Consider the following 26,522-nt stretch of genomic DNA (forward strand, 5'->3'; position numbering starts at 1 on the left):
TAGTGACCACTGGGGAAACATCTATAAAACAAGATCCAATATATTGCATACTAAACCTATTATATTTGTTGATCTGTTATTAAACACAAAGCTATATAATAGAATATCTGCTGTGCCCACTATAAATATCAAAACCTGATTTGTAGCACTATAAAATGGTAATAAAAATAAAAACCACAGCGTTGTATTAAAAAACATCTAAATGTTATACCATATAATTGAAACCAAAACTCGTATCATGTATATATCAAATTTTATTCCCTTTGAAATTAGCATAAAAAAGATATAAACAAGAGATTCAATATTTCAAGAGATAGTTTATTTACTCTGTTAAGATGACATCAAAACTTTTGATAACTCAGATTTTTAAATCTGTTTTAGAGCTATCTGATTCTGATTATCCACCACAGGGAAACAAACTCAGATTTTAGGATTGCAAGTCTGTAAACTTATTATTGTCCGACCAGGAGCCTTCTTTTGTGTGTGTGTGTGTGTGTGTGTGTGTAACTAGTGGTGGTGTAAAAATTAAAAGGAGAAAAAGTTATAACTCTTGAAACATTTAAACCAAATATTAAAAAATATTACATAACTTTATACACAGAATACACATGAAATCTGAATAAAATAAGGTTATTGTATATTTAATGCAATAAAATACTTGATGCAATATAAATGTCAATATTGGATGTCATGAAATATTATGGTTAAAACCTGGTAGTTTTAAGAAAAAGCCACTTTTATAGCTTTAAACACTTGTTTCAGTATTTAATAAAGAATTTCTCATTGTCAATGGGTTATCTTAAGTGTAATTTGAATATCTAAAGAATATGTATGATATATATTTTAAAAATGAAACAACAAAATCACGAGTGCTTGGTATTTATGAGACCCAATTTAAATTTTTCTATTGCACAAGTTTATTAATCTTCATAATAAAGTTCGCGGGATAAAGATTAGCTAGTACCAGTTTGACTGTGTTGTTCCTTTGTGTAAAATAATTGGTTAAATAACTGTTAAAATGAACATAAACCTATGATTTAAAGAAACACATGCTGATGATACTTTCAGTTTTTAAAGAGTATTCCCATGCTAAGATATTTTTGGGTTATGTCAACCAAAGACAATAAATTTGCAACAAAAAGGGCAAGTGATTTCAGAACTCCACTATTTAGACACACACCCAGATTCAAAACAAAAGTAAATGGTTTTAAAGTTGGCTGTTATTACAAAAATATTTTTACCAGTTTATATTTAAAGTCAACATTATTCCAAATAAATTAAGAGCTTAGTTTGAATTATAATCCATACAGCTTTTCTGTTGTGGAGTAACACTATGTATTATTCAAATTAATGGAAAATCACTGAAGGAACATGAAATACAGCACTACCAGCGTTATTATTTATAACATACCTACCTACCCCCGTTTTACATTATGGAACCAAACAAACAAGAACCTTAAAAAAACAGTAAGAAAAGTCAGGGAAATATTATTACAGGTTGACATGAGAATTATTTTTAAAACCACAACTAAGAACTCAGTTAAAGACTTGAAAACTGAATTCCTGTTCTAAAATAAATATGGTCTTTACGTATATGTGAATGAAATTAGATAGACAGTTAGGACTTTCAAAACACACAATGACAAAAATGGTAATAGTCTTATGCCCCACTACGGTCTTAAACGTGTGGAATACCAGTAGACAACCAATGCTTTAACATCATCTTTCCATGGATTGTGAAGGTTGTTTGAGTTTTTAAACATGAAAACAGCTTTGAAACATGTCGTGAAATATTATTAATAATATTATTGTGTGTTTAAACAAATAAATTTTAATAAAAATAAGACTGGTCTCAGAATATAAACTTGATGATGGGATAATTAATAATGTTATTACCAAACAACTGTTGCTACAGTATTAGTATTTATATTTATAAATGGATCTTTAAGTGTTAAAGGAAAAAAACAAAAAAAACTGGTAGTTTTATTATAATGATAGTTTCATCATAAATATGGAATCTATTAGATTGATTTGTTTATAACCAATCTGAAAGATCAGTAACATTCAACATTAATAATTCTAACCACTGTAATACCCTTTGTGAAGACTGTAATTCTAAGTGCATGGGAAAAAATCTTTAGCTCTTTTCTGTAACAAATGGACTCAATGAAAATTAAACTGAAGTTTTATAATTTAAATTACTATTAAAATATCCTAGTATTTCTCAGTATGTTATTTCAAATGCTTGCATTGTGATGTCAACTCATAAATGAATTATTATTAAAATGTTGGTATAGAAAGTTAATATTGTGCAAGCTTCACAGAGTACAATAAAATCAAGTTTATTTCCTGGAACACCTTTCTAAAAGGTAGAAGGCAACTTGTTCTTTAGTTAGAAATAACTAACAAGATTTGTAAAGCATCACTTCTCATCTACATAGATAAGCCTAGCCAAGTTCTTACAAGCTGACTGAATATCTGGATATTTATACTTATATCCTGTTTCTAAAGTTCTCTTAGGAATCACTTTCTGACCCTCTGTCATTATCACAGCTCGTTCTGTGTCAAAGGCAAAATTCAATGCAAATTTTGGAACAGGAATAATAGCAGGTCTCCACATGGCCCTAGAAAAAGCTTTAGTGAAATCTCCATTCGTTATTACTTGAGGGGCAACACCATTCAAAATTCCAGACACATGATTATTGGTAATTGCATGAAAAAATATGCCAACTATATCATCAAGATGAATCCAAGGCATGTATTGTGTTCCTGAACTTATTGGCCCACCTAAGCCAAGAAAAAAAGGCCAGAACATTTGTTGAATCATGCCTCCATGTCTCCCTAAAACTACACCTGAAATATATAAATATATTTTAGGACTAGATACAGAAAATAAAAAGTATAAAGCCAAAATAAATAAACAAAAATCACCATCATTCTTAACTCTAAAATATATAATATTGAGCTTACACTTGGGTGATAAAAAAACATAAAGCTAGCATGTATAAATACAAATTACAAAGCTGATATTTAAAATAAAAGGCATATAGACGATTTTCACAAAATATGTAAGGCCTACATAAGAAATGTATATACATAAGCCCAATTAAATGGGTATAAAAATCACACAAGACTTCAAAAGAATAAAAACAAATTACAGGTATATGTATTACAAATAACTATCCAAGTCTGAAATTATATAAAATTCTAAGAACTGTGTTTGAATAGTAAATAAAAGTGAAATACAGTCAAAATGTTCAATGAAATTAATTTTAACTGAAAGTAATATCAACTTAGGCATGCATTGAATATCATAACATAAGTTTAAAATAGTGTTAATATCTGTAGATTAAATGTAATTAATCAATATAGGTGTATCAACCATCACTTGATGATACTACACAGTGAAAGAAGGTGTCAGTTTTGCAGATTAGGAAACATGAAATCGTGAAGTAATTTCACCTGAATCAGTCAAACAGAGCAATGATACTTTAAGATGTTCACTTGTGTAAAATACTTGTTAAAAACAGTATTTTAACTTAATTTTGAATAATATAAATTTTTTAAAATAGTTTGTGATTTTCATTAGATTATTCAAATTATTTGTGAAAACATGAAATTATCACTCTTCGAGTCATTGTTCATACCTTCTAGCATACCTGAGTGGTTTAAGTATTAACCCTATGTGTAAGAGTGAGGGTCAATGTTCATCTCATGCAATATTTTAAAGTGATGCATTCCAAAATTAATCAAACACATTATCAAGTTGTCAATAAATCTAGCATCAAAACATTGCCAGTAAGTCAAATTTTAATATCATACAAGTTTTATTTCTTAGTTTCAAGAGTAAAAATAAATTTCAATTTTCAATTCTATGTATCACATGATACTTGTCCTGAAATACCTATTTAAATTCTTTCTAAACCTATATGTGTTTTCAAGTTTCAATACAAAGTACACACTTATGGTAGAGATAGTTTATTCTACACTCTCTAATCATTGTGATGTATATATATATTTAAATATAACCCACATGCCACATTCTTGTATCACATACTGCATTTCAAAAATACTAATTTTCTATCATGTTTACTATTATGTTACTGATGACCAGTAAAAAATATAATTTTTGTAAATGTACTAAACTATGCCAAATGGTAACTTGTTCTGATGACTGCTTTGAATTATTCAGCTTACAAATCTGAAGTTGCCATTGCCAAGTTAACCTTTCACATAGTAAGGGAAGTCATTTTAGTCTACTTATAGCATAGATAAAAAGCCAATTAAATTATAATTGTTAAAGTATTGTATTATTTGTTTGTGTCACAATTTTTAGTTCTAATTTGAATATTTTGAAATAAATAAAAATTTAGTAATTTATCAACAACCATACCTGAAATTAAGGTTAACTTTTGCTAAGTGCAAGAAAGTACACAACCAACACATAAATACTACATTTGTTTGTTTGTTTATTACAAATGCTTTTGATTCGTTGTTAGAAAACTAACTAAAATGTGAAAACTAGAAAGTTATTATGTTAGGTAAGAAAACAAATGAAAGAAAAACTTAAGTCTCAATGAAGTATGCATGACTGGTAAGTACTGTTTTAGTAGTTAAATATGGTTCACAGAACAATAAAGAAAAATTAAAATCACATGTGAACTGTGATAGCTGGGGATATTTACAATAAATATCTAATTTTCTACAATAATCTGGTTTGCAGTCATTCCAGAAAAAAGGGCAAGTTAGATTTACTTTGTTTCTCATTCTTTTCTTTGGGGTATTTCATATGGTCAGTCAAAGCTCTAGAGTTTTAGGGAACAGAAAATAGCAGGTAAAATATGAAGTTAAACTGAAAAAAGCCATTCATATTTACTTAGTAGGCTTTAGGATTAGGTAAATATAAAAACAGCGAGATGAAAAAGTATTTTTATTCATGACACTAAAATCATCCTGTACTCAGACAACTCAAAGTCTGAGTCAGACTAAATAATGTGAAATTAAAAACAACTCTTTAACACTGATACATTACTAAAAATTGACTTTTTAACATACAACATATTTGTAATGCTTTTCTTATCAAATTTCAGGAAGATATCTAAAGAAAATTAAAATTATAGAGTTTACTTCAATTTTCCACTGTCATTTTAGTCCAATGGACCAACATCATGTTCATAAGGCTAATGAAATTATGCAACTTAGCAGAATTAGTGTCTTTTGTAAATGTTAATGTAATAAACTGCTTCACAACTGTGTTAAATATACAATTTTACTAAAATCTCCAAAACTGAGAGACTTATTAACCCACTGAATGAAATTTACTGAACTGCACTGAATTGAACAGTAAAATCATGAAAAAATATTAGAAACAAAGTGCCTAAAATTTGTGATAAAAACCATGGAAACTGCAGATATCTTTTTCTATCCTGTATTGAAAACAAGTGGTGTGTAAAATTAGCATTTTAGATCATCTTTTATCTTCCACAAGTCACTGCCCAGTTGGGCTACAGAACAAGAGAAAAAAAAAACTATGTCAAATTCTATCTAATAATGTAGTATATTTTAAAAGTTCTAGTGTAAGTATATCAAAAGCTGGAGAAGCATTCAAAATCATTATTATATTGCATACATAAAAATCAGTACATAAAAGTTTCCTCTCATCACCCAACCCAACTCTCAAGCTGATATTGAATGAAAGATCACTTGAGCAGTAACTTGTTTGAAAGCAAGAGATAAATATATAATGCTTTTTTTTTTTTTCTTAATATGCCCCTGATTTTGAATCCAGAGTGGATAAATTAAAAACATTGTGAAAATAAAAAGCATCTGGTTTTCCTGATAAATATCAGACATTTTAGGCTTGTTGTTTCAAATGCTTCACCAGAATTTGGTGTTCAAACAATAACTTTAAAATACATTTCAGAGGATAAATTATATTCCGAGACATCAAAACTTGACAGCAATACCTGATCTCACTATTATTCGACGGACTTGAAGTTCAAGAGGAAGGTCTCCTGCTGATTCCCACTTACGACAAAGTTCTGCTAAGAAATCATGGTCTCCCCCTGGTGAGTCTTCTGTGTATTCTGTTTCTTGACTTGGTTTGTAGTAACCTAATTGACAGAGGTTACAAACATGCATATATACTACAATGGATTTGGAAAAACATATTTAACTAGTTAGTTCAGTTCAAACTTTAGTTTTCCATAAATTTAAAGTGATATTTAAATTATTAAATAAAAATATCATGGTTTTAAGAATGACAGTTTATTCATATTTATACAAAAGATATATTGATCAGGTTATGGATATTCTACATGTTATTGAAACTATCTAGTAAATACTAGAATAAAAAATAAATTTCCTAAATGATGTAAAAAATTCTTATTGGTATAATCTTACTTGAGAAGAAAAGAATCTTTGTATCTAAATCATAGCTCATATCTACAATTATACACACTTGAGATGAAATATTTTAAACACCTTATAAATTTTACACATTTAGACTGGTATGAGTGACCTTCACATGTTAAGGCAGGTTATAGGCCAATATTCATTTTTAAACTAGTGCAGTATTTCCAGTTATGAATCAACCAGACAGTTCTTTGAAATCAGTACATTACAATCTTAAAATATGTTAGAATAAACTTCTCTTTATGACAACATTATTTCCCAATCTGTGCAATTTGACAATATACAAATGAATATTTTACTTTATAATTAAATGATTATATAAGAAAATTTACTTTTCTCCACGTGTAATGAGCTCTATATCTCTAATGTTGGCCTAAAAAAATTAAGTGATTAATATACATAATGTCTCAAATCAGCATTTTAAAATTAACCTACTATTTATTTTATGTAAGACTAAGACTACTGGTCAGTTGCAGTTACCTTGAAATTGAAATCAAGAGTGCTTCTTTAGTCCTAATTTAAGGTTTTGTGAGACTACAGAATGTACAAAAATGTATTATAAAAGTAACAACAAGCAACTTGCACAAGACAAAAGCACTTTCTGCCATAACAAGCAAGTTTGTCTTTTTAAAATTATTCCACAGCTGTTTTGGGCACATAATTAAATTTGAGGGTAGGTTGGTAGAGATTGTGATGAATAATCAAATCAAATTGAGTATATCTGTGCCCCACACTTGGTACTGCTTGCACACAAAAATTATAGTCATTGGCTCAAATTCTCCATCACATTACTTGGTTGTCAAGTGGACACATTGATGAAACATCACCAAATTTTGTTCAGTCAGAACACTTGGCAACAGCTCTAATTACCCACATTTTATCTGCAGCACATTTCAATTTTGAAAATGCACAAATTAAAGTGAACTTTCAAAATTGAAATGTGCTGCAGATAGTAAACTACTAAAGTGAAAACTAGGAAGACAACCCAAAGAGAAGATCCCAAAATTCATAATAAATTTCACTTCCTTTTACCATGACAATTAATACTTTGCAGGGTCATGCAGTTGATCAAGTAGGAATACAGCTTGGGGATTCAGTATTTTTGCATGTTTCAATCCATATGGATTTATCAAAAAGAAAATTTGAACATAACTTAGAAATATAAAATCAAAATGTTAATCAAACAGTATATAAATGAGATGACCAAATACACAAAAAATGTTTAGATGAAACATTAGAAATAGGATACTCATTCTCTATAAATATACTGTTACTAGATTATAATTAATATTTAGAAAAATGTTCATAAAATATTTATTTAGGTATAATTTTGAGAAGACAAATTAACCATTATTTTCTGACATGACAAGCATTCAGTTCGTATCTGGATAAAGCATAGTGCCAAATGAGCTGGCTAATGCTATAATCCACTAAAAATATGGTACTGCTTTCCAGAACATTGTTTAATTTGTTTAGAAGAACATCATAACTTTACTGAGTAATTAAGAAACAATTTGTATTTTACACCACTCAGAGTGGATTTAGATAGGACTACTTACAAAATATAGTTGTCATAGTTGAACAAGACAAAGGGTTGTATGAAGATTGTTGTCCTTCTACATTTCATGTTCCACATATAAATTTTCAAAAATGATAAATAATTTGAAAACATCTTTTCCAAGTCAATAATAATCTAAAGTTCTTGATCATAAAGCTTTACATCAAAACTGTATATTGTAGGTTATAATAATAATTTTTACAAGTAGGAAGTTTTCAAATTCTAAACCTAAAATAAGACTCAAGTTGCAAAGAAATTGCAAAAATAAATGAAAATATATTTATTTATACAGATTATCTATATTGTAGGTTCATGTAAACTAACAAATTGATTTATATTTATTAACCTACAATAAATTTTGCTCATATTATCCAAGTTCATAAACAATCATACAAAACAAAATGGTTTTCCCCTCTGGAGAAAAAGGCATCAACATCTCTTTAAAAGAATTAAACATTGTGGGAAAAAAAATTAGAAAAATAAATGTTTCCATAAGTGTTTCAGGCTCAAATCTTAAGTATTGGAACTTTACTCTTTATTTTGTACTTTTTCCAGTAAATCTTTTTATATTTGAGACCTAGCCATCAAAGATATCACCTTAAAATGACAACAATTTTAAATTATCTTAAATACAATCATAAGAAATAGTTCTTCAAGGGTACTTGTAAAAGTGCATACATAGTCAATATTAGTAGTGAAAGGACAACCATCTTCAAAAAAATGCATATTTTGGACTTTCCATTTTCATCCTTCAAAATATTTGGGATTTGAGCCTCTCTTTTGAGTATACATAGGCCAGAGTTTTATTACTTTTATAAAAATAGATTTTTGAGCTACTAATTTCTATACATCTCCATCAATCCAGATAAAACTTTGGACAAAGATTCCTCACAGCTATCTCCAACGACTGAAACCAAAATATACAAGATTTATAGATTTTTTAGAATTTAACAAAGCTAAAAGGTATAAACTTTTGCAAAATGAGGGATCTAATTAATCCTCCCATTCTTTTATATTTTAACTCTTTCAACCCAGGTACCCTTTACTGCACATGACAAAGTTTTAGTGTCTTACATTCAAAATTTTATTAAACAACTTTTTGTTTACATTATATAAACCAGAGTAGCATAAAATCTTAGCTAATAATCCATATTTTAATAGCATACAAGTTTCAAGTTCCTAATTCTATAAAGAAATATTTAACAAAGCCTGAAGTTCCCCAAGTATGACACATCATATTTTCTCTAGACATCTTGTCTTCTCTTATTTTTTCTACCACCCCTTAAAATAGTAAGAAATTAAATGTATATTGCTCAATATAGAATCATTATTGCTCAAATAAACCATAACTTTCATAGCTTTCAATTCTGTTTGATTACAGAGCAATCAATATGAAATCAAACCCCTCCTCCCACATCCACAAATGTTTCATCAGACACATGCATGAGCTGCATGTGCCTCAAGTATTTTACAATTTTATAATGGCATGGATAGTGGTTAGACAGGGTTCAAGTGTAATCAAAAGAGCAATAAAACTACATAATTTATTAAAACTAGATGAATACTGTTGAGTTTAAAGCTACTTAAAATAACAAATGTAATTTCTGGTTATAATATGAAGTCATTCGATGAAGAAAAAATGGGTAACATAGTTTTTTTTTTAAATTTAGTGGTTACCAGATTGGTTAATTCTATTTTGAATTAGGGTAAAGAAAACAACGGAAAAATATAGTTTTAGTAATAATAAAATACATCTCAAATGCATTTAGGAGGTTTTATTTAGAGATTATACTTAAGATATTAGTTTATTAAAAATATTTGAGTACAAAAATATGATTTTTGAATCAACATGGTAACAACTTAAAATTAGACATCAAAAGTGCTAGAAGACAAATTATCTGAAAAAATCTGCCTGTAAAAATACCCTTAATGATTTTTATAAAACTGCCAGTCCTAAAGTATAGATTTATATTTGCTAATACACTATCAACACTTAAGAATATAATATAACATTAAAAAACAGCAAAAGATCTTGTGGTCCATCTAGACTGTCCTGTCCATAAAATAAGCTACACTCTTAAAAAATAAAAAAATCTTAAAGTCAGCCTTTATCATTCAAATATTTACCAAGATATATTTTAAATTACCTGCATTCACCATGACTGAAGGCAACCTATTCCAAAGACCAACCACCCCATTACAAGACATTCTTAGCCAAAGGTGACTTCTTACCTGACAAAATTTATATTTGTGTTCCCTACTCTTACCATTCTCACCATCAAATACGAAAAAAATACACCAATACTAACAATTCCTTAATGACCTTCAAACTTCAATTAAAATATCAAAGTCTTGTTTGTTTTCACATACTTTTCCTTTTCTTTCACTGCTTTTTTCTTCACTAATGTTAGTTTTAACCTTACAACATTCTAATCATCTTTGAGTCTACCATTTGTGATTACACCAGTAAGATACAATACATTCAATTATCAATATGTAAGGCAGTTGTCCTGTTTGGAAGTCAGTACTGTAGCATAATTGTACTCAAAGAAACATAGACCTCAAGATCTAGCTTTGCATGGGACTTCCACAGAACAAACCTAGCCACTGCCTCCAGATACTGAAGTTGACAAATATGAGATTTATTATTTGCAATTTTACACAAGTCAAGGGTCAAAACTGTAAGCAGTATTAAGGTTTTGTGTTTACTATTCCTCTGTATTTCAACTAATCTAGATTAGACTTTGCACCAAGATATCTTGAAATACAGATATGAGATTTCTCTTTCAAGATTTACTGGTGTAAAAATTTAAAATGCATATTATAGGGAGCTCTGAACTCAGACACGTTGTAATTACACTTAAGCAAGAGGTGATATTAACAGTGTTTTTGATCACACAGTGCATCATGGAATTGATTGAACTGGCCAAAAAATTACTTGCAAGGTTTTCTTCATTATGAATAATCTATTTATACAGAAACTGATTATCCTATATATTCTAAGGCAGACCTCAACAAAATCTCAGGTGCCAGGTAGCCACAGCAACTAAAAATGTCATTGTGGCAGTTAGTATTTTATCCTAATTTAATTGGTGAGTTGGGCTATGCTGAATACAACTTGAATCTAGAAGAGTTCTATAGTTCATGTTTTATTCAGGAATAAAGCACTGCAGTTGTACAACATATTATAATTTTGCATCATTTTGTTTTTCTTCTTTCTTTCAACTGAACCAATCAGTGCAACCAGATAGAACCAAAGGCAGTTAGTTCAAGTAATCCTATCAAGCAGTTATTGATATCATATGATCAATATTGTGTACTCATTGCTGTGAAGGTAAACAAATATAAACTAATGCTTCTATTATCTATGCTGGTCCAAGAAAAGCAAAAAATTACATACAACAGTAAGAGTGGATTATTGAGGCAATAGCATATACCTTACTAGTTAGGCCATCATTTATTCTTAATAACATTTTTCACTATCTTTAAGTTCCTTGTTTTAAATTACAATTTTTAATCTCATTTCATCACATTATCACAAAACATTATAAAACTCATCACAATCACAGTCATAAAAAACAAGTGTCGGTCAGTCGGTCACATTCCAATCCTCTGAATTTTGTGAGTTACACAAGTTCAGAACCACTCTTCCTGCTACAGCACTTCCTTTTTTGATTATTCTTTCTTGTTTTAAATGAATTTAATTACTAACATTAAAATTCAGCACTTTTTTCTGGTATCAACAGAGAAATATGTTTGCACACTATCAACGTTTGTGAAAAATTAATCAAAAGTGAGTGCAAATCTATGTTTGGAAGTTATCAAAAGTTTTTGTTAAAACAAATTGATTATACCAATTATCTGTAGGGAAGAGAACAATACCTGACACAACTTAACCTTACATCTGTGGTTAAAGGGTTCCTGCCACGCAGCACAAACTAGCAGATAACAACCAAAGTTGAGGACAATCTTTAAGAGATCTTAACGTGTTATTTTGTGTGTTTTTGTATGCTATGTTTTAAATAAATAATAAAATAAAGTTAACCAAGATATAAATATTTTGTATTCCTGTCTTAACAGCTAAAAATAAGAGGTAAAGCTAGGCTTAAACTGGCTGGCTTACGATATGATTTCATGCCAGATCCTGCACACAAAAATCCAGGATATCCTGCAATGCCTGAGCTTTGCAACCAAAAGTATTTTCTCAGTGACAGTTTCTACAAAAAATTTAAATTATTGTCTAGAATTATAATGGTATACTTATCTGGAGAAGAGAAAAACATGCAAATAATTGAGGATCAAGATTAAAAGAGACATGGATAACTGAGATACTAGCATAGTCCCCATTTCCTGATACAAACAGTAGTTAGACATACCTAATCCCTTAGGTTTAAGGCTAGTTCCAAGATCTGAAAATATTTGTCAAGGCCTGCTCTAAGATCACACCAGCATGATCTAATACATATTTTTCACAAAGAAGTCTCAATGTTGATACCATGTCAAGTATCCATCCTCGTGAAATAGATATTACCTATAATTTATGTTTCATTCCCCAGCCTTAAATACCATTGTCTCTTGAAATTTACTGTATTTAAATATCTCAGTGAATAATGTGTACAGGAAGAGACATTACATTTAACTGCATGTGTTAGCCTTCCTAGATTTTATCTTATTCTTTAAGTGATCATTCATTTACCATCCTTTTTATCCTACTCTGACAATTTAATTTTTCAGTATTTTCTTTTACCCTGCCCTTATAAGTAGTGGTTCATTCAGCATGCTGTTTATTTTACCCTTAGTGTCAATTTAATCTTTAACCTATCCTGTGCTCTTTTTAATACAACTAAATGAACTGTGAAATAAAATTTTAAAGCTTAACATTTAGAATCAATTTGTGTGAGGTATGTTTATAAAATAGTACCTTTTTGTTGTGAGCAGTAGGCAAGGTGATAAAGAATCAGCCAAATTATTATTAAAAGGTATGTCATAAAATAACTAAATACTGAATAACTCACCCACTCCAGAGATTGTAGCAAATACCTCTGGAGGTGTCTTTATGTTCTGGATAGCATCTGCTAGTGATTTGGTGGTGTTGACCCTGCTAGCCCACACATTCTGCTTAAACCCTGCAGTCCATCTTTCCAATGTAAAACAAAAATTAAAATAGTACATCTAAATTTATTTAATCCAACTACTTGGTTTATTATTTTTTAAAAGCATAATAATCTATTGTTCTTAAATTCTATGTTGCACCTCATAAGAGAAATACTAACATTAAACTTTTTACTTAAATCTAACAATACATTTCTACACAACACTAAAATTAAACATCATGCTTAGATTAAATTTTGAGTACACCTTTAGAAAGAGAGACAAAACAAAGCAGTAAGAACAGCACTTCCAAGACAAAAATTTTCTATTTTATTAAACTCTAGGCTTTAGCTTTCTTAAAAAAGAAACAACTACATGATATCATAACAGAATTAACCTAAGAAAAACAATTTCTTTGAAATGCTGATGTCATTAAATAAACTCTGGCATTTCTAGATTATTGGGGATGTTGACTTATTACAGAATAACTTAGTTCAACTGGTATACTGAACAAATAACTTTTAGTTATAGAATGATCAAGACCATGCATTTGGGTTATCAAAACTTGAATCCCATGTTTTATATAGATGGAAAACCATTCACTAACATAACTGAACAAAAGTAATGCAAGTCACTGAGGAAATGCTCTATTGTTAATTGTAAAGCTAATGTAATTACAGGGTGTATATACCATGTACAGTTTTGATCTCCTTATCAAAGAAAAGATACTGATATTAGAACAAAAAAACACCAGTCTAATAATAATTTGATAAAGGCAGATTAGGCTCTAGTTAACAGTTTTATTATTTTCTTTTCTGTTGTGGCTTCATGATACAAACAACATAGTGCCAAACAGATTATTTTTTGACAGATTGGCCTATTTTGTTAAGATAGTGAGAAATATGTAAAGGGAATTTGTTTTGAAGGGAAAAAAAAGATATCAAATATGAGTAAAAGGGTCTTATCTATAAAAAGCTAAAAAAGTGATTAACCTGGACAGTGTTGCTATTACCAATAACACTATCTAAAGTCAACTTGAATCCCACAAGTAAACACATCTGAAACACTGCATGAAAGTGTTTCACACACTGAGAAGTCAACCTCTTATAATAAGAAATGATTGGTATGAAAACTGTGGCTAATGCATATATTTACTGGAACAGTTTCTTTCCTTTTGATCCTACAGAAATTAGATACCCAATCATTAACAGTAGGCTTTAGTTGGACAGACTTGTATTGTTAATACTCCCAAGTTGTCTAACAACTAGCATAATGCTTTACTTTGATAGCAAGTCTGATCCAAATTTGTGATAAGCAAGAGAGTAACATTACTAGTGCAGACTGATTTAATAGTGTCAGGTCTGACAAGAGGGAGGATCAGGGGTGACAAAGTGTCCTGGGGCCTGGATGTCCAGAGGGCCCAGGAGGAGAGCATATATATAATACCCTGCCACTTGGTGCATGTGTGGGGGGTTACCTTTAATGCTTGCTGCCCTGGGGCTTGTAATGGCTCTCAATGGCCCTGGATAGTGTTAACAGTGAGCTCATTTCTTCAAACTCCAAAATAGCCAAAAAATCTAGAAAAACTGAATAGAAATTGATAACAAGATATAAGCCAATCTTTTCTAAATGTCCATAATATTTAGGTGAGAACTAACATTAAATAATTCCAGTGCCTTCAAAAACATACTACCTTGCCTGTATATGATCCAGAGCAAGTGGTATGAGAAATATAACTTGGCAGTGAACATAGAATCTACAGAGATCTTGTTATTAATTACAAAGATGCAATAAACCATGAGTAAACTCACAATCACCTGATTTCAAATCACTTCTAAAAACTAAAAAACAATGATGTTAAAGAGAAATCAATAGTTCCTTCTGAAAGTATTCAACTTCATACAACTCAAAGAAAGACAGCAAGTGGGGATGATAACAAGGAATGGTGGAATGAGCTGATAAGAAGATTTCACAATTACATCCACCATGAGACCCTTTTATGTTTACCTAGGTATGAAGATCAAAGACAGAAATAACAGACTGTCCAGTTGCAATGAGCTCAGCCAAATGAGGCATAAAAATACATTGCCAGGTTGGATGTGATAAAGGATTGAAGCTTGCAGTATAGTACACAGAGAGACAAAAACATCCAAGGTGAAACTGAGGCTCATGAGATCGTTTGTACAAATTCTGAACTGATAAAGCTCAGAAAGTCATTGTATAGTGCCAAAGCCCCTGATGATGCACAGGGTCTAATATCTTCCTGGCTCACATGTCAAGTTTTTATGCACGTGTGTGAGCAGAATTCTTTATAGTAGGTGTTTGCAACTCATTGGAGATACATTTCAACAATAAACAGACATCACACAATCCACTTGTTTTAAAATAATATGTAGGAAACAAGTGGAATATATGTGTAAACATTTGTTATACTACTGGTTATCACAGCTGTATCAACAGTTTTAAATAATTCTCTCTTTCGGTTCAAAGTCCACACAGACAGATTCAATTACATTAGTACATACTTTGACAGAACAAATTATTCCTATATGCTCTGCTGGACTCATTTTAAAATCACTACACTGTCAGTTACCACAGTTTTAAATTACTGTCCTTTTTTCTTGTCTAAGTTCACACAAGTTAGTTCAATTACTCTAGAGCACCCCTTGACAAGACAAATAAACACTCTCTTATTTCTTATTACAATATAAGCTGTCAAACTCACTTTGAAATTGCTACTATACACTCTTTATGGCTAAACTTACAATCACAGTCTAACTTCAATTTTACTTTCACTAATTTAATTTACTTGTTTGCTTGTTTTGAAGTTGCACAAAATTACATGAGAACTATCTTCATTACCTTACCCTAATTTAACAGCATGAGACTAAGGGAACATAGCTAGCCATTCACCACCCACTACCAACTCTTGAGGTACTCTTTTACCAACTAATAGTGGGACTGACTGCCACATTATAATGCCCCAATAGCTGAAAGGGTGAGCATGTTTGGTATGATGGGGATTCAACCCCTACAACCCTCAGATTACAAGTCAAGCTCCATAACCACCAGACCATGCCATGCCCTTGATTCACTTACTTGGTTCCATATATCTATGTTGTACAACTGAAGCTTAGAATTTTCTACAAACTACAAGACATGTAACAATACTAACTTACAGACACAAAAAAAATTTTAGAAGGTTTGAGAAATGCTATGTTAATTCACAACTGAACTACAGTTATGTAAGCAAACCTAAGGTAAATTATTGCTCCTACAAATACAAATTTAACACATATACACTTTATAACTATTTAAATTATAACTCTCATATCAAATTTCAATGAAGCAGTTTGGTGTATCTAGCATTAAGCTTAGACCAGACACACACAATCCAGTTAATACAGAATTATAGCACAATCAATCTTTAACACAATACAAATACTGATACCCAAAAGTTGGAAAATATGACACAGAGGTCATTAGAACCCTTTCACATTTGACTTTAAGCTGTTTAATATATAGAATAAATGTCAGAATTTGGTCACAGAAATGTCCCAAGAACTTTGCCTCAAACACTAGAAGAACTGGTGCATCTCCCACACAGACCAAGTTCTGTTGGTGGAGAAATATATACAAATAGTTTTAGTTCATAAAACGTTGAAACCTTTTGCACTAGTCCTATTTGCACAAGTGAGTGAAAGCAGTTTGATGGAGCTGCTCAATATACCTTATACTTGATGACTGATAAGAAAATCTGTAATTCTTTGACAAAGAGGTTGTTCCAACTATATGAGAAAGCTGGTCAGCGACAAAATTCATATTTATGCCAAAAAATATGACAGACTCAGACTGACCTTTCAGCCAAACAACTATAAATTAAATGGTGTAAATTAAACCCATATAAATGGGAGTCCTACAAAGTGATGAACCTTCATGCAGTGTCATAAGCTTTTTCAATACCAATACAGACAAATAAAGAGGTTCCCTTTTGATCATGGCTTCCCTGATCGGCATTTAAAGTCAAATCAAGTGTTTCAAGGTGTCTACAGCAACCACAAAGGAGGATGCAGAGGAAGTTGTTTGATTAAATAAACCCAACAAGTTGAGTATTAACCATTCTTTTCAAAATTTACAGAGACAGCTAGTCAAAGATAACTACAAGGAATCTTAAAGTCCTTCACAGAATTGGTAAAAAAAGGATAACAACAGCTCAACATTCTACATCTATAAAATTTTTCTCCTGCCAAATATGCTTTAAAACTACCAGAAGATCAATAGGAGCAGGAGAAAAAGGATTCATTATCTCAGAATGAATGTCAACTGGTTAAAGGTTCCACCAGAGCAAATGATTGAATATAGCCCCACAAACAATTAGTCTGAAACTATGGTAAAATTCTTATAGCTTGTGTGTCAATAACCAATAAAGTAGAGGAAGAGGTGGATGTGATAGAATGATGAGAAAATAGCTCTCCCACAAGTATCTGTTAGCAATATCCTGTAAATTAGCAACCTTTTGACCAATGAGCTGCAAGATCAAGAGAGGATGGTAGGAACATTTCTTATTTACCATTTGAAATGACATTGGAACCTGTGAGGGAAAAGATACTTGAAATTTATTATGTCCAAGCATGCTTTGAGATGTTTTTCCCCCCATTGTAAACAGGTTGAAGTTAAGCACCCTAACCAAAAGGTCATTTTCAGACTTAACAAGGAAGGGAAGGGGAACAAATAAATAGCTCTACAGCAGACTGATCCCAACCCATCAAGATCTGCATCATCCCAGTGTATTGAGTGCCACAGTCATGGAGGGTCCAAGCTGCTCAACCAGAAATGCTAAACCTCACTTCTCCAAAAACAACAGTCATAACCTGTCTTTCTCATGCAAGGAAAACTGCTGAATGATGTCAGTATTAGTCATTTCAAATTAGAGCAAACACCCTGACAATTCCACTATGATTTTATTATTTGTATTTTGTATACTGATCTTGATCAAGCTTGTCCAGGATCAACAAGGTAAGTCCAGATCCTACTAAACAACAACAGGTTCTACAGATTAATAACAATCTTGTACTTTAAGGCTGATGTAACTGGAACTAACCACTTGCTGTTGTCAGTGGTTTATCTTTTGAGAAGCAAATATCCACCCATATGTTTGCCATATGTGGTGAATGCTAAAGGGAAGGAGAGAATTCTAGTAGTTGAATGGTGTATGGGAAACTGCAAAACACTACTTTGTCTCATTACTGTAGACAGATGGCTTTGGGTATCCCCCTCAGGATCAAATGGCTTTTCATTTGTGACAAGGGTTAGAAAAACAAATCCCACTATTGGAGACTTTGGAATCTTGAATAAGTACTGCAGACATTATATCCAGTGCTTAGGTTTGGATATACAACCTATGTAATCCTGGCATTAGTATGCTGTCTTAGTTGAACAGTATAGCACATCTGTTTGTTGGACTATATGATGTGTCAAGTTAGCGGGTACAATTTTTTTTTTTCTTATTTATGGGTGATCAAATACAAAACTCCATACTGACTGAAATTTCACAGATATACCTTCAATACAAAAACTTTAGGAAATTATTTGGTTTTTAGATATTAATCTGTTGGCACGACTCAACTTCTAGAATACTTTTCTTCCCTTTAGAGGTCAACACACAGGGTAAGCATGCGGGTGGATGTTTGGGTCTTGGAAGAAAAAATGTAAAAGTAGAACCTTCCTTAGAAGGTCCCTTCATCACATACAGGAATCCATATTGAGGGCATTAATTTTCCTAATAGTGTTGACGTACGGTGTATCATTACCATCAGTAACAGTGAAGACTGGCATTTTCCACGATTTTAAATTGGGAATTGATAATTTTCTGAAAAATAGAACGTGGGTCTAGATTTTTAGACTTTATTTTTCTGAGAAGTAACCACGTAATGACAGTCATGAAAAACTATATGGTTTCTTACTGTTGCTACATTACTTATTTTCAGGATTTATGAACAACTTAACTAGCTCCAATGTTACACCTATAACAATGATCTATACACCTCTTAATAAATGTCCTGCTTTAATAATTTATCAGCATATCTCTGCCAGATTTATAAATTATTTCAGATTTTTTTCTTTATCATGGATAAACAAACTGAATGTTGTAATACAAGAGCAACATATAAACCACTGTTTAAAAGAAAATACATTTAATCTACTTCATCAGTTACAAACCTCCTTCTGGGATCAAGAATGTTCTGTCCAGCTAAACTAACCACTGCCACACAATTATCAGGAAGTCCATCATTGGCTAAATCTTCCTAAAATTATAAACAGAAAATGCTAAAGGAAAAATAGGATAAGTTAATTTAATAAATCAAAGAGTAATTTATTTTAATCTATAAATCAAAATGTAAGATCAAAATATAATAAACTCTCAATGCTTTTATTCCATCAACTTATTATTGAACATTAATTACTGATTCAATGTTATCTAATTCAGTGGCAGAAAAGGATCAATGTGGATTTGTAAAGGTAGGAGAAATGTTACTGCTGCATCCAATGCAATTCCATTTATTATTCCCTCAGTGATTCAGTGGAATGTTTAAGGGCTAATAATACTACAATTCAGGATTCAAATCCTGAGGGGAATGCAGTGTAAACAGCCCATTTTCTATCTTCGCACTGAAAGAAAAAGCAAAAAAAAAATTTAACTGATTTCAGTGACATTACTAAACAACACCACTTTTAATACTGATTATGCCTATATTTCATGCCAAATTACAAACTGATCAACTCAGGATTAACACATGATACAGGACATTGTGGTCTTGTAGCAATTGTGAGTGGATTATCTTGTCTGTGACTGCCTCGCACAGTATGTCAAAGGCACCACAGTAGTTGAAACAAATAGAAAAATTAAGTAACTGATCATTAATAACTATTTAACTGACAAACCCTACAGCCAACTACCCATAACAAAACACACACAGAATAGGCTTTAAGAATAATATTCAAATAATAACTGATAACTCAAAAGTTGTTTATTAATGCTTCATGACTCTCATCTCAAAAGAAAATTGTAACCATCACATAGAATGTTTTGTATTTTATAGGTCACGATATATGATGCTTCAGGAGAAACTCATTGATTAAAGTCATTTAAAATTATAATTTTGAATTAATTACTGTGAATTAAAAGTCATACATGTAAACAGCTAATGTTTTAAAAGTTAAATTACTACACTTGGCTTCCTGATAGTCACACTAACAAATTAAATTAATTGAAAATTAAACTTAAATAGGTGCTAATGTAAAAGCCCTCAAAAGTAATTTAAACATAAACTATACATGAACATTTAGCCTTAACAATCATGTTTAAATACTTAGTGAAATAAGAGTTGTGTTAAGTCACTAAATATGTAGGTGCTTCAGAAGTCACATTAAATATGCCAAGGTTTGTTTCTACAACTACCCAATTAGAAATTAAAAGCATTTTAAAATATTAAAGAAAAAACTATACCCAGGTTATTCGCCAAACTCCAGGCTTTCGAGATACTGTGATGACATCATAGCCAGCTGTTCGAAGTACTTTGGAAAGGGCAGAACCAATAAATCCACTACCACCACCTTTCAAAAATATTCAGGAAACATTTGCATCTCATAAGGCAGATTTAAGAACAGTTGATAAATCAAAATTTTTGAAAACAAGTGAAAATATATAGTAAAATTAAAATAATGGGAAGAAAAAGTAACTGGATAGGATCGTCTGAAATTTACAGTCCTAAGTAATGTATTTTTTTCTCATATCCCTTTCTGATCAAATATACTTCATACTAAATGATATATCATCTCTTTAGAGTTCTTTTGTAACAAGACCTGAAACTCAAAATCCAGAGTACCATATTATATAAAATATAACAACTAAATTGTCAACAGTGTGATCCACTTACTTGAATAATATTCTTATCTCTTATTAAATTTATATTCATATAAATAAGATTGTTACTGAAATGTTCATAAAGTTAAGAAAGAGATGTAAAATTATGGAAAGTTAGTACTGCTGAAATTTCATAATGGATACATGGAATTTCTTCCAAACTGTCTAAATACCATTTAAACATACAAATTGTGCAATTCACAAACATGGAGTTTAACCAAATTACTAGTAATAGCTCAGCTTCTAACATTTTAGTTCATGTTAAAAGCAATAAATGATAAGTTTTAATTTCTTCAAGACTTTTATGCCATCTCAAAATTGAAGTTCAGTTTACTATTCAGTATAAGACCTGTTATTAACTTAAAAGTAATGTTTCCTTTGGAATCCATATCAATGTATTATTGTTACCACTAAATGGAAAAAAGTGCAAGGAGTAGGATTTCTTTATCATAGTTTAACCAAAAACCTTATACTGTTAAGATGGTTGACTATCTACATCTTCAAGCATAACTAAGTTTGAACTATGCCATCTGGTGGCTGGTTTGACAACATTACCAAGTCCACCCTTTATATCCACACTGTATATTTGGGAATTTATGACTTATAATTGGGAATTTCTCTTCTTTTGGAAAAAAAAAGTCATATTGGTAAATGAAATAATTATTTATACTTTATAATTAGTAATGTTTCTTTTCTCTTTGACAGAAAATATCAACAAGTGATATAATTAGTGTGTACTGTTCATGCTTTAGCATAGTAGTTCAAATACATAACTTTCTTTGGTTTGTTTTTGAATTTCACACAAAGCTATATGAGGACTATCTGTTCTACCCATCCCTAATTTAGCAGTGAAAGGCTAAGAAGTCATCACCCCACCACCAACTCTTAAACTACTCTTTACCAACAAATAGCAGAAGTTGTTTGTTATGAAGCACAAAGCTACCAAGAGGTCTAACTATGTTCTGCCCACCAAATGTATCTTAGTTTCTAGTGGTCTACATCTGCTGATATGCCACAGGGGGAGAGGGCACAAATGGTTGATTTGAATGTCACATAATGCTCCCACAGCTGAAAGGGCAAGCATATTTGGTGGGATGGGAATTCGACCTCACAACCCTCAGACTGAAAGTCAAGTGCCATAACCACTTGACCATGCCAAGCCATCAAATAAAAAACAACATTTGAGTGGTTGGTTTATTGTTTAGCATTTATCAGCACAGAGCAACTAGGTTATTTGTATCAAATAGCCAGTAAAAAATTAATAAAACTGTTATAAAATGTAAAGATGAATCAAACTAAAAACTAAAGAAAGTTCAAATAGCATGTAAAAGGATTTCTCAGATAATGAATGAAGGATGAGAAATAAAGATACAGAATGAGACTGTGATGGTGACTGTGCAGACATCCATGCATGGTCATTTTCCAATTAGTTGTTTTTTTTAGTTTTATTTTTTTTTATGGATTGGGATAACAATAATAGAGGAAATTTCAGTGCCCAGTGACCCCAACCACCATGAAGCTCTAGGAGAAGATACACTACAAGACTAAACAAGGATACTACAGCAATGCCAGTATTTTGTGAGCACCATACCCAAACACTAGCATCAGAAACAATGTCCACAACTCTCACTAAGAATGTCCAACGCTGGTACTCCGTTAACCCTAGCCCAACAGGAACAACTGATTGATTCTGGTGAGCACCCCAAAGCTACCTTCTACTACAATTAAAGGTCAAAGTGGCATGACAGGGTTGGATGTCTCAACCACTATGATCCTCTCTTTCCCTTCATGGTTCACGACACACAACAAAGGCATGGGTGGATGTTCAGATCCTAGAGGTAAACTGAAATTACAGAACCTTCTCTAAGAGGTTCCCTCATCATCTACAGGAACCAAACTCAAGAAGTGGCAACATAGTTACTTTTTAAAAAATTTATGAATTCTAAGAGAAATTGCTCTAATATTTTAAAAACTGGAAATAATTCAAGAAAAAAATGTTACACCCACATACTTGACACTGTTCACATTAAACACAAAAAATATATCAAGTATTATTCTATATTTCATTCATTTTTTTTTATCAAAGTTTATAAAATAAGCATACATACTATAATGTTTAACTATAAAACACCATAAAAATTAATTACAATTGATTCAATGAGATGCTGTTAATACACAGTATTAACAGCACAGTAAATAACATATCCAATTCTTAATATCCTTAAAAACCCCTGAAAAAACCATTTTGTCAATGAATTAATTATTCTTTAACTTCACCATTTCTATCTTAACAAGCTTAGAACTAATATGGCCATCTTGTTCCTCAATCACATTTCCCTCTAATAATTATTAAGAATGAAGAATACCAATTTGAGTTTTCCATTAATGAAAACTGACAAAAAAAAACATTAAATTTAGTATCCCAGCTACATTATAATCATCCAAGTTAAAATTTCTGTATCCTCCCTCAAAGGAACTACTCCCAAGATCCTTTTAGTCATGCCACTGAGTTGGTTTCCATCTATATTAAAGTTGTGATGACACAAGCCCATGATCTTGAATCTACTACAAGTTATTTAGCAGATGACTGTCCCAACTTATCATTTGATTTCAAAACAAAAATATGTCAAGTACGAAGAGGAAAAATGAAGACCATGTGGGTCAAAAAATTCAACTTATATTTGTAGTTTTTGTGTTAATATGAAAATATAAAAGAGGAGTGAAGGCTACTATCTTTCCCAAGAATTGAAAAAAAATCTTATGAAGAAATGGGATACGATCAAAATACTAAAAGTTTAACAGTTTTCAAAAATGACAGAGAAAATTTCCATTGGAAGTTGAGTATTTTTATTCACAAAAGCTATTTATATAAATGAATCTGGCTTAATAAACCTGGAAATGAAGCTCTTGACCCTTGTAAGTTTTATCTCAGTAGCTTTAAAAACCTTATATTACATTTTAAATGTTTCTTAGAAATTAGAAAAAATCCCCATTCATTATTATATGGTTGTCAATGTGATAATTTTTATTTACAAATTATCATGACAAGATGTGGTAAAATATACATTGTTTGACTTCTGTGTTTAACATACTATTGGATCCTGTCATTAAAGTCAAATATAAAACCATTTAGGAAGCTTGTATTTGATTAGTGATTATTCATTTGGTTTTACAAAAAGAAAACAAAATTATCTTTTCTTACAAGTTTATTAGTTTCCACACAGTCTTCTTTCAATAAGCATCCAAGTAATCACTGTGCATCTAAATTTTCAGAAAGTACATGTGGATGTGGAATAGGTAAAAAATACAGGGAATAATAATGAAAATGAACTTCATGACATTAAATGGGCATCTTACAGAGTGAGAAACTGTAAACAGTGCAATTCTCCAGGGCATTGTTGTTGGTTGTTTATCCACAACTTTTTCCACAGTAACATTTCTAAATTTGCTATGGATAGTGATATTAAGAAGAGTCAATCCTTTTGAGAATTTGTCTCATACTTTAAAGAATTACCAGTCTTGGCATATGGGAAATAATATGACTGGGGAGCTTGAATACTAAGATATACAAAAATATCCACTAGGTGTACAAAATCTTGGAAATATTACTTTTTTTGTGGGAGATGTACATTGGTGTCTAAGCCTTCTAAGAGCATGTGTGATTATTTGTAAAAACAAAAAAATATTTTCAAATTTGCTGACTTGCTAGTTCATACAATGTCTGCAGTTTGAACTCATTAAAATCTTTGATATCTACAATATTTTAGCAACTGAAATTAATTTTCAATAATTAGCTTATATAATCACTATTCAGTTTCTTAACTAGTTCTGAATTTACCAATGTACTACTTTTCAAATTAGCTATTACACAATTTAAAAAAGCCCATAAATGATTATATAAACTTCACTAATCACGAGGCATTGACACTTTTGAAATATTACTGGGTAGGAATATGAACTAAAAAGGCTACATTTAGTTTCATTTTAGTGTTTCAGTTGCATACTTTGCAACATGAGGTTTAAGCAGTTTCAGTGGACAAACTACCTTTAATTGTAGTTAATTACCCACTTTCACTTTGCTTTTCCTCTTTCAACTTATTAACTCAACTGACAGTAGACTTAGTATAAAAGTCCAGTAAAACTAACATTACTTGTAATAGTATTACTAGTACTAGTAGTCATATAATGATACATTATGAACTGCATTGTGATCACAATTATTATAAATTATAATTTGGATCACTGACAGGTTGTTTTCGATAGCTTTCTTCAATAATTGACAAACAAAATTTCATTTAAAACTCATGTTAACAAAAAAATTTACAGCAGTTTAACAAAGTTTAAAATCCGATATGACTAATAGTAACACTGGTGGTACAAATGGTATTGATACCATGGCATTCCAACTTCTACGTACCGACTAACACCGTTCCAAGCCTAGAAGCCATTGCACTTTGCAGTTCAGTATTACATTTGCATAAAATCTAAATCTATTTGAACAAAAACAGTTTATCGAACTACTAGTGCAAACAATTGTAATAAGTATTTCGACTACTATGCGAGAACAATTCAATTTGACATTAATCTACCCAAAGGTTAAAGACTACAGTAAGATGTAGTAAAGTTTCGCCATCTAGTGAATAAGAAGGTGTAAAAAATATGTGTGTATATATATATTTATATATAATTTAATTTATGAGAACAAAATATGGAACGAAACAGTACGGTAAAAATAGTTTAACACTATCCATCTTTGAGAATACAGTTCATCAACAACATTTTAACTTGCAATTTATTTATTTCTTCATACGTAGTATTGCCTTTAAATAATTACAATAAAGTGTGACGAATGAGCGTTACAAAAAAAAAAAAAGATGTTGTAAGGTGTAATATTCTTATAGATTTTTTAATATTATTATTTGTAATAATTTGGATGAATAACAAAAGATTAACTAGCTTTAGTAAGATTGCTAAATAAAAATAGAAGGATTAAAGTTTCAAGTTAGAGCTTAATGGTTGGTTGAAGTGTAAAACAAAATAACTCTAAGTACTTTAAATATATTAAAGATAAACAAAATGCTAGGACAGGCATAGGACCTTTGATAGATGATAAAGGAAGGTTAGCATCTGATGATTATGAAATGGCTGTGTTGTTAAATTTTACTTTTTCTTCGGTTTTTACTAAAGAAGAATTAAGCAGTATTCTACGTCTCAAACAGTTGAAAAATAGAAATGAGATTAAACAAAATGAATGCATTAATTATGAGTTCCTTAAAAAATATTAGGAAGTTTAAAAAATGATAAGACTCCTAGGCCAGATAATTTTCCCTCAAGGGTTTTGAAGGAAATTAAAGATTGAATATATGAGCCTCTCATTATTATTTTTTGTCAATCCTTGAATAGTGGGAAGGTACCAGAGGATTGTAAGTTAGCTAATGTAACTCCTCTTTTTCAGTGAGGTGATAAAAATTGACCTAGTAATTGTAAACCCATTCGTCTTACATCAGATGTGGGAAAAATTTTGAGAAGTCTGTT

The 26,522-nt window shown here is 30.8% G+C and overlaps 1 protein-coding gene across 2 annotated transcripts; it reads right to left on the reverse strand.

Moving 5' to 3' along the window:
• Window positions 1–236: 236 nt before the first annotated feature.
• Window positions 237–25,629, reverse strand: LOC143235568 (epimerase family protein SDR39U1). 2 transcript variants are annotated; one of them, XM_076473813.1, is made up of 7 exons: window positions 25,405–25,629; window positions 20,571–20,677; window positions 19,283–19,368; window positions 12,988–13,109; window positions 7,974–8,030; window positions 5,967–6,113; window positions 237–2,853 (listed from the first exon to the last, which is right to left on the reverse strand). In XM_076473813.1, exons 1-7 carry the CDS (start codon window positions 25,433–25,435, stop codon window positions 2,423–2,425), a joined length of 981 nt encoding a protein of 326 aa, XP_076329928.1. In that variant the 5' UTR covers window positions 25,436–25,629; the 3' UTR covers window positions 237–2,422. The 2 variants fall into 2 exon arrangements, with proteins under 2 accessions (XP_076329928.1, XP_076329929.1); XM_076473814.1 differs by lacking the exon at window positions 7,974–8,030.
• Between the last annotated feature and the right edge of the window lie 893 nt (window positions 25,630–26,522).

This window comes from Tachypleus tridentatus, chromosome 12, assembly GCF_004210375.1.
Source record: "Tachypleus tridentatus isolate NWPU-2018 chromosome 12, ASM421037v1, whole genome shotgun sequence".
Classification (NCBI taxonomy): Eukaryota; Metazoa; Arthropoda; class Merostomata; order Xiphosura; family Limulidae; genus Tachypleus; species Tachypleus tridentatus.

Bases quoted from the DNA above. Each gene is read 5' to 3' on its own strand.
- LOC143235568 (XM_076473813.1), bottom strand. From the start codon at position 25,435: ATGGCTTCTAGGCTTGGAACGGTGTTAGTCG. The intron at 19,369-20,570 runs GTATAGTTTTTT...TTATAATTTTAG, and splicing joins GAGTTTGGCGAATAACCTGG to GAAGATTTAGCCAATGATGG. The intron at 2,854-5,966 runs GTATTGCTGTCA...TATATATTTCAG, and splicing joins TCGAATAATAGTGAGATCAG to GTGTAGTTTTAGGGAGACAT.